Source organism: Bombyx mandarina, chromosome 08, assembly GCF_030267445.1.
Source record: "Bombyx mandarina strain Sakado chromosome 08, ASM3026744v2".
NCBI lineage: Eukaryota > Metazoa > Arthropoda > Insecta > Lepidoptera > Bombycidae > Bombyx > Bombyx mandarina.
This window is the reverse complement of record NC_143215.1, coordinates 11,385,765-11,406,596: the sequence shown is the minus strand read 5'-3', so window position 1 is coordinate 11,406,596 and position 20,832 is coordinate 11,385,765. Positions and strand designations below refer to the sequence as shown.

The following is a 20,832-nucleotide window of genomic DNA, read 5'->3' as shown; positions in this document are numbered from 1 at the left end:
CAGCCCGCTGAGTTTCTCACCGGATCTTCTCAGTGGGTCGCGATTCCGATCCGGTAGTAGAGAAGCAGCTACTCTTGAGCTGTTAGGTCTCCTTCGGAGGCGCTCGGGCAGTTGTTAGCAAATCCCGCCCCTCTTGGCTGAGCCTTTGCTCGCCCACCTGTCCTGGTGAAACTGGAAAGGCCTCCGGGCCACCAGTAAACCTTCAATCATAAAAAAGAATACCTGTTTTTATTGCTTAGACAGTGGAACACACTCACCACCCATCTAGTGTTAAGTGGTTACAGGGGTTTTAGATATCAACAACGTTAATGCACCCGCCAACCTCAAGACACGAGTTCTAAGTCTCATTTGTATAGTACGACGGCTGCTCCATACTTCAAACGGGATCACTTTACTGCTTCAGGGCATAAATAAGCAGGGTGGTGCTACCTTCCCGTGCGGGCTCACAAGACACCCTATCATTAGTAATTAAAGCCGGATAGGACGATACGAGTGTACCGGATATCTTATCCTTTAGGTCACGATGACTTCTGTTATATCCGGGTACTGGCATCGTCAAGTCATATATTGGTGGTATAGTGCATTGTGAACCCATATAGTTGAAGAAGGTCCGTCTGTTTGCAATTGTAGATTCCAATTATGCGTCCAAGTATTATAGATTCGCTGTGAGCCCCTTCGTCCATATTAGCCAATAAAAAAAGCATCAGTTATGAAGTGGAGCACAAATTTTTTTTTTTTTATTACTATCAGAGAACAGGATGCGGTCATTGTCTCTAAAACTAAAAAGGAAATCGACTACAAATCACTTCTACAGATCAAGACCGCAGATCAAGTTGTAGTTGGCCTGGAGAAAACAGTGTGTCTCGATACTAGTAAAATTGTTTATTTTTACAGACACCGTTCGCGAATTTCAAGATACATGGGCCGATGTTCAGAGACCTTTAGAGAATGCAATAGTATCTGTGCGTAAAATTTTGCAGAGTATTTATTCGTAACTAGCTGACCCGGCAGACTTCGTAGTGCCTCAATTGATAAATAAAAGACCTAAGCTTTTGTATAAAATAAACTTAAAACAAACAAAAGGAATCCGTCCGACGGGGGACACATCAAAGGGAAAACAAAATTGTTTGTTTTTATTTAATTCCGAGTATTTACATATTTATCTACCTTTTAACCCTTTTTTGGACTTCCACAAATAATTTAACACCAAATTAGCCAAATCGGTCCAGCTGTTCTCTAGTTTTAGCGAGACTAACGAACAGAAATTCATTTTTATATATAGATAAATATTTTCGCATTATAGTATGTATGAACTTGTAATAAAATCTCTTTGGCTATACAATTTGTATCTGGCTGGTTTTGGTATCATTAAAAATTAAAATTTTAAAGAAGATAATTCCAAATTCATTTAATTAAGAAAATGTGTGATTTTTATTTAATTTTCGTACTGTCAAGATGAGTGATAGATTATGATGCCACAAAACTTGGTCAATACTAAATAGTTTATGCTTTTGTTTTCTTTTTCAAGGCCCTGAAAGATAGCTACGGATACCGGGGCATGAACGTTTTCGTTCGCAAGACCAGGGATCCTCATTCGATCGCCACTGGCTACTACCACAATGATATTCAGGTTCGGTTGTAAGTATTTCTGTTGCGCCGTCATCAGTGTGGAGTATCTTTTAATGTTTAACAAAAACAATCATCTAACATTTTGTGTGTTAGTTACATTCCTTTTTAAGAGACTTTAAATGAAGGAGGAGATCTTTATACGCCGACTGACTACGTTGATTGACTCTGGTGCTGTAGTTATCGCCCCTGACTGTTGAGCCGAGGATCGTGGGTTCGATTCCCACATCAAGAAAACATTCGTGTGATGAACAGATTTGTTTGCTCTCTGTCTGATTGCTTATTATCTATATATGTATATATTTAAACGTTTATCTTTTCTATAGTGTAGTCTTGGTGAATTATGTGATTATAAAATTTAATATTCTTTGACAATAGAACCATAATAATGTTCAAACTTATAATTTCAATTAATTATAGTCGAATTTCGACTACTGCGGGACGACTAGTTTAAATAATAATTCGCAATTAATGCTTATAAATTAACATTTTTATTACATTAAGGACTAGATTTTGCCCGCGACTTTGTCCGCGTGGAATAGTTCACAAATAATGCTTGATTTTAGAACAAATTTGGTTAGCATAAAAAACGTTATAGTGAGCCAACCTTAACATATAGACATATGCTGTCGCGGACTTTTTTAGATCTTTTAAAGGGGAAAAATTCTGTGATACATTATTTTAGCGAAACTTTAACCGTTTCTGCAGCGCACGCAGCGGAAGCTCTTAAAAGGGGAAAAAACCCGATTTTGAAACATTCTTTATTGGTGCTCCGCTTGTATTGGTCTTAGCGTGATTTTATATAGCCTTCCTCAATAAATGGGCTATCTAACACTGAAAGAATTTTTCAAATCGGACCAGTAGTTCCTGAGATTAGTGCGTTCAAACAAACAAACTCTTCAGCTTTATAATATTAGTATAGATTTTGAAATTCAACATTTCTAATATTTAATTAATATTATAATCTTAGTTGAGAAGGTCTACTTGTTTATTATTATTCTTTGTTTTCTGTATGCACTGTGGTAATTTAATTTTGATTTAAATGTGTATGTGAACTGATGAATTGTTGTTATCTTTATTGCTTAAAGTCGTCGTTGCCTAAAGGATATGACGTCCGATGCATTTGTATCTTGCAATGCAAGTACCAATTTTTCTAATGAAATACGTACTAAACAAATGCTCACGATTTACTTCCACGGTGAAGGAATAACAGCGTGTAATAAAAATCAAGCCCTTGTGAGTCGCACGGGTAGGTAAATAAATAATAAATAAATAATTATAAATAATAAATAAATATTTACGAACAGTCACGCCACATTAACTGGTCCCGTGATAAGTTCGTAAAGAACTTGTGTTACAGGTACCAGATAACGGAAATAAATATAAGATTTTTATTATACACATACACATATTTAATATACATCCATAACCCTGGAAAATACATTTATATTTATCATACAAATATCTTCCCTTGGCGGGATTCGAACCCGCGACCCCCTTGTGTAGTGACCATGTCACTTACCACTACACCAGACGGCCGTTAGTACCACCAACCTGCCTATTTCTGCTTTTTATTTTCGTTTATAGAGCTAATGTCTCAAAGTAGGTGGTGGCATTTACCTAGTAGATTGCTATGGGCTCTGGTAATCATTTAAAATCTGGGCCGTGAGCTCTTCCACCAAGCTAAGTTATAAAAAAAAATATTGATAGATAAATGAATTGAATTGAATTGCAGATTGCTCTCTAACTTAGATTTGGAAAACCTTCCGTACCTATGGATGCCCCAAGTGACCTTTCTTCTGCCGGACAACGTTCTCAAAATAAACGCATCGTTGAGCAAAATGATCGTGCGTTGTAAATATACAGTGTTTAGGAATACAACAGATATGATTTACGACGCGAACGAGCAAGACTCTAATCTGAACTCCCCGTTTAGATTCCAGCAGGTACAGAACACGGGGGATCTGGCGTAAGTTTCCATTGAAATGTTCACACGTTAAAATCTTCGTATTCCAATTGCGAAATTTGGGAGCCTTTTTTTTTTTTTTCATTTATAGTTATCGATTTTTTTAATTTTGAGTGAAAACTACATGGTTATACTGGGTGTTGTGTTTTTCTTCTTATTTTGATACAAATCTTGTAATATTTTGATATACTTTGTATTAAAATAAGATAAGGACATACCAAATTGACTTGCAATATCTTTTTTAATTGTATAATTTGGTACTGAACTATCCATATGATTTTTTTAACACGAATCAGTCGCAACTGGTTAACATGCAATCCTAGTATCAATTAACAGCGAAATTTAGAGATAAGCGGGCTTCGAGAATGCAAGAAGGACAACCATTTTGGATCTCAATAAAATATATCTAAAGCTAGGAATTTAGATTATCTTCACTTATTGGTCTTGGTTTCAGAATATCAATAGAAGCATGTGTGTTATCCGGTTTCGTTATGACACTGTTGGACGGTCCATCCGTGAACCTCGGGATATCTTCTCTAGAATTATCGAAGTGCCGTTTTTCTTTTGAGGTACTCATAACAATTAAGTTATAATTTTATGGAGTACTTCAAACATGCCTCTGGATTATAGGGTATCTGATTGGAGAATTACGTTTTAATCATATTATTATTATTTTGATGATCTACGCCTATACCAAATAAATGGAATATTTATTGTTTATAGTATTGGAGTTTTAGTAATATTTAATTTAATTCAAATATAGATTCAATCCGTAAATGATATGGGGCTTATAAGAATACATATTATGCTTTTAGAATGTTAAGATTAATTTGCACAGATATTTTTTTTTAGATTTATAAACAAGGCTTAGGAACGCCTCCGGTTCTCGCTAATTATGACCTAACAAACGATGGTAAGTGTCGTTTATTGAAGTGTCTTTTGCTATAATATTGTCAGATGTAATAGAAGAAGATAATATCCCAAATTAACATTCTGTATGTAAGCCCATGTATGTATCTCTATTATCCATGTTCCATATTTGAAACGATAGTTTTTTTTTTATCTAAGGGTACGTGTACACATAATACATGTTCCAGGCTTAAACATTCTGAATTTGCTGACGGTTCCACTACGAGAAGAATTGATGCCAAAGCTACAGGCCGCCATGTTCAGTTATGTTAATACTACGGCGATATTCGGCGATCATTTAGTGAATATTCGGTAAATATGACGACTGACCATCATTTTAACATTTAAGGAATTAAATCAATACCTTAATACCGATAAGAATTTTATAACTTAAATAAGCATTCCATTAATTTCAACAAAGTTACATATAGAAAATCATAATAACTCTTTGGTGCTCATTTCATTTGCCGTCTCGAATAAGAATGGTCGATGGTGTGTGAGTCAAAATGTTGGCTTAAAGGTCTCATTACCGGGCCTAAATAGGCATAAAAAATTCATATATATAGTGAAATATAATAGAATGAATGGTGCGTGTATAACCATAGATGATACACTTAATTTTTAAAATGTTAAACGTAAAATTACAGATATATTGTTGTTTTTTTGCGCTTGTATTAAAAATAGCATCCGATGATTAGCTATTTTTACAAACCCATGTTAGATCTAATATACATTTCAATATGCACGGATTAACAAGTTTAAGTCAATATAATATGATCGATTTCAAACTAGTGTTGAGAGTATAAATAATTTAGTATACATTTATGAGTCTAGACAATAATTAAATAGAACAAATGATCAATTATTAATTACTTATAGTTAGTTTTATTTTTGTATTTAAAATTTAGATCTATTTGAGTGGTTGAACATAAAATGTTTAATTTATTTTTTATAATAAATAAATCGGACAAGTTAAGAACTGTCATACCCGCTGTAGCTATGAATAAAATAAATATTTATTGTTATTTTTACTACATTTGTGTACTATTAAAAATATTCTATTCTGCTCTAGTCGGCTACGTAATTAAATTACGTCGAATTAGGTGAAACGTGTTTATTTCTACTTTGTTGACTGCGTCAGGCACACCGCATATTATACTTTAATGACTGAATGTTAGAAACTTTCACTTTAGTGCTAACAACAATAAACAAAGTTTCATTCGATCAAAATGAACGATACAAGAGTTTTGAGTACGAAAACACAACGATCTATTTATTTATTGCGTAAAATGATCGATGGTCTCCTGGTGTTATCGAAGCCTATAGACATCGGTATGCAGCGGCTTGGCTCTGCCCCTGGCATTGCTGAAGTCCATGGGCGACGGTAACCACTCACCATCAGGTGGCCCGTATGTTCCATTCCTCTTCCTACAATGGCTATAAAACAACAACGTAAATGCTGCTATCCACCTTGAAACGCATTACTGCTTCACGGCAGACATATTTATTGTAAAAAATAATTTATTCTATGTTTAGTCGTAAGCAAGAGGGTTTGTTACGCACAAGCTGGTTATACATGGCTGATGTCGTCAGAAACCTTAATAAGGTCACGCTTCAAGAGAACCTTGGTAATATCGAGATGAACGATTTTGACATAACATGGAAGGAAACTGTAAGTGGTCTTTTTAGTTCAAACTTTTAGAAAACTACAGAGTTCCTAGGAAAATAAATTATTTTACTATTCATTATTGTTACATGAAATAGGAATGCTTTAGTTGATCATTTGCGTTTACGTATTATTTATAAAAATCTATATATTAATACGTGAAGCAAAAACTTTGTATCCCTTTTTACGAAAATTGCGTGAACGGAGGAGTATGAAATTTTCCACACTTATAGAAAATATAGAGAAGAAGTGCACAATGCTAATATTTTTTTTAAATAATGCACTAAAGATACATTAATTCAATAAAGAAAACATTACACACACTACATACCACACGTATTTGACGCACACACGCATGCATACTATTTATCGCCAAACTTTTGTTCTTGACGTCTGTTGTCAGATTGAGAATACATTAAATATTGTTTGTCTTTGTTAATAATTTTTATAGTGTAGTCTTGACAAAATTTGTGATTATAGAAGTATAAAATACAATCATAATAGTGTACAAACTTACAATTCCAATTAATTATAGTCGAATTTCGACTACTGCGGGACCTCTAGTATATATAGAGAGTTGTTAGTAAATATAAATCTCTGTCCTTGTCATGCTGAAAAGTGACAAAGGCATTTATTTTATTACAAAAACCAAACGCGAAGAAAATACGTATCGAACTTGTATTTTTGAACGATTGCAAAGGCGAAGAACTCTCTTCGTAGCTATTCATCCCACATGGTGATGGGTACAGCTTACTTTTCTCATCCATTCCTACCAGTCCCTGTAGTCCTTGAGCACTATATCTTCACACTTTTACTTGGGTCTTCCTCTAGGTCTCCGACCGGGGAGGTCGGGCTGTAACGCCAAATTTCCGATGTAGTCTGGTGGCCTCCTTTTAACGTGACCATACCATCAATTTCATGACGAAGAACGCGTAATAAAAGTCGAACCCGCAAAATTTATTTGCGTATTTAGCAGTTGGCCTTTCTGGGGGCAGGGAGGTACTAATGGTACTAAGTAATCGTAAGCCCGCACTGGTAGGTACTACCCTGCCTATTTCCGGCGCGCAGCATGTCGTATCAAATCGTCTTTGTTTTATTTAGAACACGTACGGGGCTCGCAAAAGCTTTCGTTGTAAAATGTAAACGAAGCTTTTTCGAGTGGAATGATCTGTTCGTTTCCAACTCGACAAAACGCGGGAACAACGTAACAGATGGGATTTCATTTAATTTCTTTAATTCCTCTTCAGTAAATGAGAAATGAGTTAACATTTCATTTTCATTGTATGATTGTGCTTTATGAAATGTAATCTGACTTCACGAAATGTAAGTAACAATACAGTGTGTTCAACATTAATGTTTGATTTTAGCTTAACCAATGTGAATGAATTAAGGTTAGGTTGCCATTATGAATTATGTAAGAAGCCAGTATATTCTAATCTCTAATCCAACGAAAGAACCATAAGATGGAATAGCACCCTAAAAAATATATTGGTGTACTTAATGGTGCCTATTTTTTTTGTTGTAATGTTGTGAAGTAATTATGATGATTTTAAGTTTGTAATGATGTGATTTTAAGTTTGTAATGATGTAAGAAATTTCGTTTGCTTTGTAGAAAACATATCTTCCGCGGTTCTTTCTATGTCTGACAGTGTGTGAGCGCGTCAGGATTTATATATGTCGGCGCGTGTTTTTATAAACCATTAGTTCATGACTAATAAAGATGGGACGACACGTGCAAGCATTCATCGAAAACAACACGTGCAAGATAAGAATCGTAAACAACATCGTCCCACCACGATACTTTGCTATAAAAACGCTCCGTTGTTGTCTCTCGAGCTCAGCCACTTCGATAAAGCGGCACGACACGAGAACCCTCTCATCGTGGCCGCCGGTAACTACATTCCCGATCCTGCGGACAGAATGGAAAGCAGTCGACGTCGCCCAAAACACGTCATCTCGGATCCTCCCGATCCACTAAAGTGCTTTTAGGTACTTCAAGCACCGGTCACCGTTCTCGTCGAACCCGTCGCTTGCGACGAAGGGCTCGACGAGTAAATTAACTCTCAGACACAGCCCACTGAGTTTCTCGCCGGATCTTCTCAGTGGGTCGCGTTTCCGATCCGGTGGTAGATTCTGCGAAGCACGGCTCTTGCTAGGGTTCGTGTTAGCAACATCGTCAGGTTGAGCCCCGTGAGCTCACCTACTAAAGTTAGGGTTACGCTGATATAGCCTCTCAAGGCTATCAGCTTAGGTAGGAAAAAAAAAAAAAAAAAACTCTCGAGCTCAGAAGCGAGCGAGTCGCAGTGTCGGACGGAACGCTCCTGCGTGATATACGCTCTGAGTTCATTTCTGGTTTTATTGACTTACGAAGACCGCCCGCTTACCATGTCGCTACCCGAAAGTGGAAATACTCCAACATCAGCCGTGCGATTCTCTAAAATTCAAACAAGAACTCGCATCTCACTACGAAATTCTCCATCACTTCGCATTCGCAATGGAATGACCTTGATTTGGCATTCTGTAAACACTAATCTTAATTACCCTGCCTCGAGCGAAGTGAAGTGACAACGAAGTTTGTTTACAATACTACTAGGGATAGCCGTATACACGCAAATGTAAATCGAAGCTTACCGGTTTCAGTTTTTCTTTGTATTTAGAAGCATTCTGTAAGAAAATACTATGAATTTAAGCTTTGGTGTCTAAACCACATCTAATATATCTAAAAAGAAAATTAAAAGTCATATATTTATGAAATTAATTGTAATTTCTGGCTGTACGCTAAGTTCCTTTGCGTGCACTGGCGAATACCAGAATTAAAAAACAAAATTTTAATTGTTTTCAAAACAATTTCGAGCGGTCGGAAGTTTTTATTTTGCTTTTTCTAGATTTGTTGTTATTTTGTGAGTGAATTTAACGTTAAATAAAAATTATGAGGTAAGTAAAAGTTAATTTGAGGCTATCAATGTTTCATCCATTCGTTTTTAATGTAAAATTTAAATATATTACCAACAGATTTAAAGAGCGTTCTTCTCATCCGACATTGGCGCAAATAGAGGCATTGATAAACGTTTTGGGTTAAAAGCTAGCGAAACAAAAGGATTAATCGAATCTCAACATGTTCAATAAGAGAACAAGGATATTAAAAAAATATAGGAACTAAATTCTCTTGTCAGTTAAGATCCATTCCCGGTGAGATATTTAGGACATGTTAACATATATTTATGTATGATATATCTATCTACAACGTTTTTATTGATGTTCTATTTTAACAGGGCATGAAGGTAATTTATTTGTATCTCAAATTCACCAACAAAAAAATTATTTTGAATTAAATAAATCAAATCATTAACAATTTAGGTATTGCAAGTTAGATTGATGTTGTTGGAATGTATTTATTGATGCAGAGGTGACTGTATCTATGGTAAAGGGTGTGCATACTGGTACAGGGGTGGCAGGCAGTGCCAGAGTATTGACTAAACTGACATTATGTTGGCTAAAGGCTGCATAGTCAGTTTAAAATAAATGAACAAAATTTAGGCATAACCTATTTTATTATATTTAAGGAACTACAACAGATTGAAAATACCACATCATCAGAATATTGTAAGGAGAATTTATAGCCCACTCAGAAAATGTATCAGTATTGGAACAATCGCAAACATACAGGTATGTATGTTATGCCTAATTATCTGAAATAAATACCTAAACAAAACTTGCATTTTAAAAATTAATATTTATTGCCTTTTTAGCATTGCATCAAGAATCACCTATTTTGCAGTCATCATCCTCTAACTAAATGCAAGTGACTTCTACTTATTGTGATGCTACTACTAGTAGCTCCAGCCACAGTAGGTCTCACATGTTAGTCAAGAGATTGGGTTGATATGTGTTTATTCAGGTCAAAGTACCTATTCATTGAACCACCATATTAGGGACATTGATTTGTGTATAATGCTGTTACTTGTAAATAAAAACATTTTGTTGCATGTATTGTAAACATTGTATTTTACCTAACCTTGTTTTTAAATAAATTTATTATTTTTTTCAGCACCTCAACACCTGACCTGCTATTTCACCACTTTTACAATGAAAAGCAGAGTGTACTCAAATTACTGAGAGAATTTTGTGGATAGAGGAACTGCAGGTGAAGATTCAGGGTGTTCATATGTGTGTCGTCCAAAGCATTTTTGAACACAGTACCATATATAACTTAATGAAACTTACAACCATGGGGGAATGAATAGTCGACAATCTGCAAGAAGGATGAACTGTTGGTGGAATTAGCACATGCAGCTAGCAATTTTAAACCTGTATTTCCACTTAAGTTACTGATGCAAACAAATTTCAAAATTATTGTATATAACTATTGAATAAAACTATAATAAAACTATTTTTATAAATCATTAATTTATATTTGAAGTTACTTCACACTATAAGTTAGCTAATTAGTAAAATTTAACAAAGTAATTCAACATGACCACCATAATGTACATGTAATCTCATCATCTGAAATCATGGGAACTGGCAGCTCTGCACAATTGCAAATGTTGTGCAAAACACAACACGCAACAACTATTTTTGCTATCTTATCAGGGTGGTAAATTGGCACCCTATAGATCAGCAAACACCTGAATCTACTCTTTAACATACCTATTGTTCTTTACACTGAGTTACGGGCAGTGGAATGAAGGCGGTGCTACAAAGCTTCAGGAGTATCTTCCTCCATATTAGCAATAGCTAGCTATTATTAGCAGGTATTAGTTAGCATAGCATAGCGTTATCGCCTATTTCTGCCGTGAAGCAGTAATGCGTTTCGGTTTGAAGGGTGGGGCAGCTGTTGTAACTATACTGAGACCTTAGAATTTATATCTCAAGGTGGGTGGCGCATTTACGTTGTAGATGTCTATGGGCTCCAGTAACCATTTAACACCAGGTGGGCTGGGAGCTCGTCCACCGATCTAAGCAATGAAAAAAAAATTAGCAAAAGGTGTCATAAGGTTGGAACGTTGACAATATACAGAAAGCCCGAAAAGATGTTAAATAATTATAATGGTCATTACTTGCTGTCATTGACTAATCTAGTAGATTTTATTTTGTTTTGATTATAACTGAATAAAGTTTATTTAAGATAAATACTATATTTCACAATAACTTATAGCAATATACCTAGTCAGGTCATAAGTATTGTCACACAGTAAAAACTTTTCTTTTAGAATGCTGGCCACAAAAAAGTTCATTGAACCCGAATTTCGAATTGTTCATGAAAATAAAAATAGTATACATTTAGAATTTTACTCATTTTTAAATATGGAGTGGACGCTTAAAGAAGACCGTGTTGCAGTTATTGCGTTGCATCGTTGCGGCTACGCGCCAATTCAAATTTTTAACATACTGAAAAATTTCAATATAACCAAAAGATTCGTTTATCGTACCATCAAACGATACAATGAAGACTCTAGTGTAGATGACAGGTCAAGAAGTGGTCGCCCTCGGTCTGTTAGGACTCCAGCAGTGATAAAAGCTGTGAAGGCGCGAATTCAAAGAAATCCCAAACGTAAGCAGAAACTGTTGGCCCTTCAGATGGGGTTAAGCAGAACCACGGTGAAAAGGGTGTTAAATGAAGACTTAGGGCTTCGGGCATATCGAAGAAAAACAGGACATCGTTTGAATGCTCGTCTAATGGACCTGAGACGGAAGAGATGCCGCGCTTTGTTGAAGCGGTACGCGGGAAAAAAATATCGGGAAATTCTTTTTTCGGATGAAAAAATTTTTACCGTAGAAGAGAGCTACAACAAACAAAATGATAAGGTGTACGCACACAGTAGTGAAGAAGCGAGCAACTGTATTCCGCGTGTCCAACGAGGTCATTTTCCATCCTCGCTCATGGTATGGTTGGGAGTTTCTTATTGGGGCTTAACTGAGGTACATTTTTGTGAGAAAGGTGTAAAAACGAATGCAGTTGTGTATCAAAATACAGTCCTGACGAACCTTGTGGTACCTGTTTCTCATACCATGTTCAATAACAGGCACTGGGTATTCCAACAAGATTCGGCGCCAGCTCATAGAGCGAAGAGCACACAAGACTGGCTGGCGGCGCGTGAAATCGACTTCATCCGGCACGAAGACTGGCCCTCCTCCAGTCCAGATTTGAATCCGTTAGATTACAAGATATGGCAACACTTGGAGGAAAAGGCGTGCTCAAAGCCTCATCCCAATTTGGAGTCACTCAAGACATCCTTGATTAAGGCAGCCGCCGATATTGACATGGACCTCGTTCGTGCTGCGATAGACGACTGGCCGCGCAGATTGAAGGCCTGTATTCAAAATCACGGAGGTCATTTTGAATAAACTTTAGTGTCATAAGAATCTATGTTTTATTAAGTTCATTTTGGTATATGAATGGTTACATAATGAATAAACTTGTTTCAATTATTTTACATTAAACATGTGACAGAATTTATGACCTGACTATGTACACAATTACAATTTAACTGAAATGAATACAATCTGAATACATAGGTTCTTAATACACATTTCGTTTATGGATTACATATCAGAATTTCGAAAAATATTAATAGCTTTACAAATTGTACATTTCTTGCATGATATTCTTTGCGACAGTAAATCCATTTTTATTGGTAGCAGATCTTTTTAAGGCCACCAACTTCCCATCAATACACCCAATAACCCAAAGGATTCTAAATTTTTCATAAAAACTGCAATATTTAGCATTACATTAATATTGGTAATTTTTTATGAAGAAAACATTTTTTTATTTAGCTTAAACCTCTCCTCCTCCTCCTTGCATCGGTTTCCTCATTACTGAGGGTCGTGGTCATGGCCTTGAAACAGTTTGTTTTTTATAGTGCACCGCCATCTGTTCCTATTTAGCTTAAACCACCTTCTTCTTTTTTCTTTGCTTTTCCTTCAACTTTTGCCATTCTTGAGCATTCTGTGGGAATCTTAAATATTTATATATAGTTGCTGGGTTGTTCAGAGCCTCCACAACCTCAGATATACACTGGGATGTCTGGGACAAATGTGTTCTTATATTTTCTTTTATGATTTTTTTGGTAACTTCAATTGGCCAAAAATAACAAGGTGCACAATAACTGAAACTAAGAAATAATCATTAAACAATACACATAGTTATTAGAGAATCTAATTTGTATTCTTTCAAGATATTTTTGGTAGATTAGTTTAGTGGTATTGTTTTACAATAATGGGAGAGTTGGATATAAACAAATGGGCAAACTTTAATATTATGTTATAAAGTACCTATTTTGTACATAAAGACACAATCTTACCACGTGGAATACCTACCTTTAGAAGAGTTGAAAGTCCTTTTCAATGGCTTTTAGTGGTCTTCATCAAAGGGTGTAATTCACACCCTAACTGGTTCATATGATCCTTCGACAATCTATACACTTTCTTTATACTTTTACATGGTCGTCATCTCAAGTTAAAAGTGATAAATTGTGAATTTCGTAGGCTTGTCGACGCATTTCACGCTGATCCGTAGCGTCAGCCTCTTTCAACAATGTTTTCAATAAAAACATACGCTCCACAAAATATCGATGAAGAATAAAGTTATTTTAAAGTGCAATTTTGTTAATTAATAGTACTTTTTTAATAATTAACAGCGGTTTATAACGTTTTCGTATATTCTCACTCACAACAAACACATAAAACACTAACTTTTGATTTGACAAATAAAATGATTTTGCGATGCGAAGTTCTTGCCGAAATTCGACGTGATTTACACTACAGAATGCCGTTTCAAACGTCAACTCATACATTTTAGTAAAAAAACTCACGCTTGCTAGTTCAATTCACCCGCGAGGGGCGCTAGTGTAGATTCGGCACTACAATGAAATTTACAGAATGCCAATTTGAAAACTCACACCAAATTCACGTGCGAGTTTGTTAAACAACGCTTACAGAATCGCACGGCTGAAGTGGGATCACCACGTGACGAACAACGGCTTAATGACGTAATCCAAGCTATGGCAGACGCATTTAAAACCACGATGAACGATATGATGACTCAACTGTCTTACGATCATCGCGTAACCTTGACTGAAATGATCGGCACCATGAAATCAGAAGAAAATACGCGAGTGCGTATTGCCGACGTTTATTTTCCTACATAATAATATGACCCCGATTCTAGTACCGATGTACACGATTGGGTAGATCTTATTACACGTACTCAAGCAGAATATGGACTTCGAGATCATGAGGTACGATTAAAAGCAGCAAGTGTATTAAAAGGTCGTGTAAAAACATGGGCAGATAGTAGCCTCCTAAGGACAACAACCTGGACGGAAATGCGGGATGACATGTTGCAAACTTTCGAACCCGAATCCAGGAAAACCCGGAAGCGTGCCACCCGAGCTAATTTCAATTATTGATGAAGAAAATGAGAGTTAATCCTAAATTTTCCGTAAAATAGTGTCTGAAAGGATGACCGAACGGGCAGAGAAAACTAAAGCTAAATTTGATAGCACTAAAGCAAAAATGAAAGGAATTGACTAGGGTCAATACGTTTTAACCCTTTCGGTTGGGAACCAAAGGAAGTCAAAAAGTTTGGGGGTTACGAGATAAAGAAGGTCCTTCCTAATGACCGATATGAGGTCAAGAAAATCACAGAACATCGACTCAAAAGTAGCCCATGAAAATTACGAGCAGCTCCAAACTATGGAAAACAGAATTTCCATTCGAAGAGATCAATGAGATACAATTTTTGGAATGAGGCTTCTCTTTGTGTGCCTAACTTTGAACACCAGCGTGGAGGCTTGGTTGTTGCAAAATTATCAATTGTGTTGAGGCCATACTTTGAACCCCAGCGTGCAGGCTTGGTTGTTACAATGTATGGTGTCGATACCCAAGTTAAGTATATCCCAATTTATCTCAATTTAGGTAATATGCAATGCTCGCTTAGACCTGAAATTTGAGTGCCAGCGTCGAGACTTGGTAGCTCTTCTGACATCTTAGGGCCTTGGAGCCTGGAATATAACTGCCAGCGTCGAGGCTTGGTAGCTCTAGATTATTAAGGCTTCCAGGCTTGAAATCTGAACATCAGCGTCGAGGCTTGGTTGTTCTGGTATTCTAGGGTTTTGAGACCTGAAATTTGAGTGCCAGCGTCGAAGCTTGGTATCTCTTCTGACATCTTAGGGCCTTGGAGCCTGGAATCTAACTGCCAGCGTAGAGGCTTGGTAGCTCTAGATTATTAAGGCTTCCAGGCCTGAAATCTGAACACCAGCGTCGAGGCTTGGTTGTTCTGGTATTCTAGGGTTTTGAGACCTGAAATTTGAGTGCCAGCGTCGAGGCTTGGTATCTCAAATAAAGGAGTCGAGACCTGGACACTAAAAGTCGAACTCGATAGTAATTTAGTGTAATAGTTAAGTGAGATGATTTATGTGAAGTATAATCATTTTGACGCAGGGACGCGTCATGAGCAGAATGGCCGTGTCGGCGCGTGTTTTTTTTATAAAACATTAATTCATGACTAATAAAGATGGAACGACAAACAACACGTGCAAGCAGCACGTTTTTTTTTTTTTTTTTTTATTTCTGGTTTTATTGACTTACGAAGACCGCCCGCTTACCATGTCGCTACCCGAAAGTGGAAATACTCCAACATATAGGTATAACTAGCGGACCCGACAGACGTTGTCCTGCATACACAAAATTATGTAATTAATGAATGCATACACAAAAATTCATTCAAATCGGTCCAGCCGTTTAGGAGAAGATCAGCGATATACACACGTACAGGCAAAGACTAATTTGACATCTACGATGCGTGTAGGTAATTGAGAAAAACTTTAGTATTATAAAAAAATTGGAACGTCATTTCTTAGGTAATGAACACCAACCAACCTTGCAATCAGTATGTAGGCACACTCTGTATATATAATTTTTTTACATTTCAGTCTTCAAACTCGCAACAGAATCGGACATTCAATCAAATACGTTTGTCGAAAATGGTTTTAAGCGGACTCGAAACGGCATACTTATCGCAGACAGGAGGACCGTACAGATTTCCGAATTTCGAATTACGAGAACAAATCAGATTAAGCAGTTTACTAGTAAGAGCTACGATGCATTTCTATTCATTTGATTAATCGTCAGAGTCATACATTTCCAAATTTGCACGGAAGGATGGTGGCAATCTCGAGAGGATCATCGTGACTGGTAAGGTAGATGGGAAAAGACATCGGGGGCGCAGCTCAATACGTTGGTCAGACCAGATCCGCACCGCTCTTGATTCCACGTTTCACAACGCCCTCCACACCGCCAGAGACAAGAATAAATGGAGAAAGATCGTGCGTGCGAAGGTGATTCAAAAGGGTGGTCACGACCCTCAGCAATGAGGAATACGACGCAAGGAGGGAGGAGCCCATAGACATCTACGACGTAAATGCGCCACCCACCTTAAGATATAAGTTCTAAGGTCTCAGTATAGTTACAACGCCTGCCCCACCCTTCAAACCGAACGCATTACTGCTTCACGGCAGAAATAAGCAGGGTGGTGGTACCTATCCGCGCGGACTCACAAGAGGTCCTACCACCAGTAATTACGCAAATTATAATTTTGCGGGTTTAATTTTTATTACACGATGTTATTCCTTCACCGTCGAAGTCAATCGTGAACATTTGTTGAGTACGTATTTCATTAGAGAAATTGGTACCCGCCTGAGGGATTCGAACACCGGTGCATCGCTCAACACAATGCACCAATTATTCCGCTTATTACCGTTACAATTTAAATGGTGATGTGAATGCGCCATTTACGTTGTAGATGTCTATGGGCTCCAGTAGCCACTCAAAACCAGGTGGGCTGTGAGTTCGTCCACCCAACAAAGCAATAAAAAATAAAAAATGAATAAACTGGTTTATCCGGATAAACGACATAACCGAAATGTTATAATTGAATTAAACTGAAACCACTTTTCGATCGAGGTCAATGACAGATGTGAATGACGAATTAAAAAAATAGGTTTCCCAGTCTCGACAGCCATTTTGCGTTGATACATCTCGCTTATTTTTTTTTACTGAAGCAATTGTTTTGTACCTGTACTATTGTTTCAATTGATACATCGAACTATTTAATAGAGAGTCGCTATCAGTTTCCTTGACTTTAGTTTTTGCACAACACGAAATTATCTAGTAACTTCTTCTTCTATGACAAAAAAAATAACAAATTTGAATTTAAAGCTATTAAAAAATATGTATAGGTAAATGGCCATATCAGATATACTGGAAGCGACGAAGCTGATTACGATTTTTCCGTCGAGATAACAGATCTATGTGTAGACGTAACTATAGACGTGTCACACACGAAAAAACGAAAGTCTTCCACCAAAGGTGTTCAAAACGTGGTCGTAACAGGATGGAGGTAATTGTCACGTAAAAATTAACACATACCTAATATATGTATCTGGTATCGGTACGTATTGCCGAATCATACATACTCGTAGTAGTATTACGTATTATTATTAGTATTTTTTCATATGTATCTAGATTAATTCGCTGTTATTTTTGAATTTTGTCTTGAAACGGTCAAAGTTTGGACTTTCTTTGACCAATCTTATTCTACAAAGTTTTGTTTGTCCTTATTTGACTTTGTTTGCCTTTTTTACTAGCTCACGTGGTACTAAGTTATTAACAGAATCCACTTATTTTTATCAAAAATAAGCTGTTGTCACCATACTGAGACCTTAGAACTTATATCTCAAGGTGGGTGGCGCATTTACGTTGTAGATGTCTATGGGCTCCAGTAACCACTTAACACCAGGTGGACTGTGAGCTCGTCTACCCATCTAAGCAATAAAAAATAAAAAAAAGGTCAAAGTCACAAAATAGTTATATTGTAAAGGGACTGGTCGACCCTTCATCAGAAACAGGAACTAACGAAAACATATTGTCACCGTAACTGCTATAAATCTATATATTAATACGTGAAGCAAAAACTTTGTATCCCTTTTTACGAAAATTGCGCGGACGGAGGTGTATGAAATTTTCCACACTTATAGAGAATATAGAGAAGAAGTGCACAATGCTATATTTTTTTAAAATAATGCATAAACGATACATTAAATTAATAAAGAAAACATTACACACACTACATACCATGTATTTGACGCACACACGCATGCATACTATTTATTGTCAAACTTTTGTTCTTGACGTCTGTTGTCAGATTGAGATTAAATATTGTTTGCCTTTGTTAATATTTTTTCTAGTTTAGTCTTGGCGAAATTTGTGATTATAGAAGTATAAAATACAATCATAATAGTGTACAAACTTACAAGTCCAATTAATTATAGTCGAATTTCGACTACTGCGGGACCTCTAGTATATTCCTATTCTATCTATATACTGCTGTCGTAATGCTGTCAAAATAAGATTCGAAATATTTGATTGTAAACATTTTATTTGCGCTTTCAGGTCGGCCGTTTTTTCGATTCCCACTATTGTACCTTTCCCTCACACCGAGGCTCTTGTAATTGGATATATGTACAATACGATACCGAAGTACGTGGTCAATGTTTTGGTCAATGGACTAGACAGAGCTTTATATTATACGGAAACAAACAAAGTCCTCAATTTTAGTTTATATGAAAACAAGGAAAACGGCGAACACGATAATGGTGAGAACTCAGGTTTGAGCCTCGTGAGCTCACCTACTAGTTAAGGTTACGCTGAAATAGCCTCTCGGGCCTATCAGCTTAGGTAAGAAAAAAAAAGGTGAGAATTATTTTAATGTTTTTTTTTTACGTAAGTCCGTTTCCTCAGGACTAAGCATGGTTATGTTAATTATATTTACATTGACTATTATCGTAAAATATATATTTTTTTTGTATCGCGTATTTGGATGAGCTCACAGCCCAACTGGTGTTGGCAGGACCTTTTGTGAGTCCGCACGGGTAGGTACCACCGCCATACCTATTTCTGCCGTGAGGCAGTAATGCGTTTCGGTTTGAAAGGCGGGGCAGCCGTTGTAACTATAGTGAGACCTTAAAACTTATATCTCAAGGTTGATAGCGTATTTACGTTGTAGATGTCTATGGGCTCCGGTAACCACTTAACACCAGGTGGGCTGTGAGCTCGTCCACCCAACTAAGCAATAAAAAAAACCTTCGATTTATTGGATATCGTTACTGTTACTAATATTAACTGAAGTACACTGTTAATGATAGACGCATGGTAATTGAAGATATTGCGTGCCTTATGAACAGTTAGAACAAAAAAAAAAACGAAGTAATATATTTTAGTTGTAAAAACGCTGAACAATTAGACAAACACTCATTTCAGAGCATGTTCACACGACGGAGAAAGTTTTATCTGGGGGATTGAATTTCTGGCATGAATACGCTAGTTACTACCAGTGACTTTTCCACCAAATGGCGGCGGGATAACAGAACGTGTTTAAGTAATTTAAAGTCTGAAAGTTAAGATTAAATTGTCAGAGAAAAAAAAAATCTAGTTATGACCACAGACTAGCAATAAAATCATGGAAAATAGAATTTCGGTTTTTTTTTGCTACAATAAATCGACTACTTTTTAGGTATGGAATTCAAGTTCGATGAGATATATAACACTAATTCAAGTTATATGGCCGATGTAAAAAAACCACACCGAAAACAAAGGCAAGGAAAAATTAATGCTTAATAATTCACTAAGTGGACTCTTCGCAAATATTAATTTTGATAATGAAGGTGGCTCTATCATATACCAAGGCCCAATCATGGGTCGAAGTTCTCCAAGCTCTAATCCAAATCGCGCTCCTAGTTTTCCTCCGAATCTCACTCAAAGATCTACCTTTAGTTCCAAGTCTACGTCCAACTTTAGCTTCGAAACTATTTCCAACCTTCGTCCAAAAGGCTGTCCAACCTTAGGTCCATGTTTATGTACGGAAAATACTAATAAGAAAACTAAAAACGAACCACACTGGTAGACATTTTAGAAGCAAACAATGAAAATAGATCGCTAAATGTACAATAAAATTAAATAATAAAAGCACCTTTCATTTTGGAGTATAATTTTTCCATTTATTGTTTTATTGCTAAGATGGGTGGACGAGCTGGCCCGCCTGGTGTGAAGTGGTTATCGGAGCCCATAGACATCTACAACGTAAATGCCGCCACCATATCTTGAGATATAGTTCTAAGGTCTCAATTTTACAGTATAACGGCTGCCTCCCCTTCAAACCGTAATGCATTCATGCTTCACGGCAGAAATAGGCAGGTTGGTGGTGACTACCCGTGCGGACTCGCAAGAGGTCCTACCACCAGTAATTACGCAAATTATAATTGTGCGGGTTTGATTTTTTATTACACGATGTTATTCCTTCACTGCGAAATTCAATCGTGAACATTTTTTAAGTACGTATGATATATCACTAGAAAAATTGGTACCCGCCTGCGGGATTCGAACATCGATGCATCGCTGTGCATCACTAGATACGAATGCACCGGACGTCTTATCCTTTAGGCCACGACGAATTTCTCTTAACTTGATAGGGAGTGACATCGAGTGCGTTGCTCATGGTAGCCAGCATTGTCCTTACTGCCGTCGATTCGCTATGGTGGTAAATCAGAATTTGGTCGATCTCTATTACGCGGCCATAAAAAAAGTGTTACAAACTCAATGGCAA

The 20,832-nt window shown here is 36.7% G+C and overlaps 1 protein-coding gene and 1 long non-coding RNA gene across 2 annotated transcripts; both read left to right on the top strand.

The window, feature by feature from the left end:
• The first annotated feature begins 523 nt into the window (after positions 1–523).
• LOC114251323 (uncharacterized) lies at positions 524–19,702 on the top strand. The gene is made up of 12 exons (XM_089729374.1): positions 524–543; positions 751–856; positions 1,529–1,638; positions 3,362–3,595; positions 4,047–4,161; positions 4,445–4,505; positions 4,690–4,813; positions 6,038–6,173; positions 16,106–16,261; positions 17,411–17,571; positions 18,624–18,923; positions 19,491–19,702. The coding sequence occupies exons 1-11, from the start codon at positions 524–526 to the stop codon at positions 18,868–18,870; spliced, it is 1,470 nt and encodes a 489-aa protein (XP_089585500.1). The 3' UTR covers positions 18,871–18,923; positions 19,491–19,702.
• LOC149502564 (uncharacterized) lies at positions 8,557–10,574 on the top strand. The gene is made up of 4 exons (XR_016323429.1): positions 8,557–9,101; positions 9,180–9,356; positions 9,731–9,833; positions 9,917–10,574. It is a non-coding gene; the product is annotated as an uncharacterized LOC149502564 (long non-coding RNA).
• Positions 19,703–20,832: the final 1,130 nt, after the last annotated feature.

Coding starts and splice junctions, on each gene's coding strand:
- LOC114251323 (XM_089729374.1), top strand. CDS start 524: ATGACTTCTGTTATATCCGG. Junction 544..750: donor ATGACTTCTGTTATATCCGG/GTACTGGCATCG, acceptor TATTACTATCAG/AGAACAGGATGCGGTCATTG. Junction 4,814..6,037: donor GATCATTTAGTGAATATTCG/GTAAATATGACG, acceptor TTCTATGTTTAG/TCGTAAGCAAGAGGGTTTGT.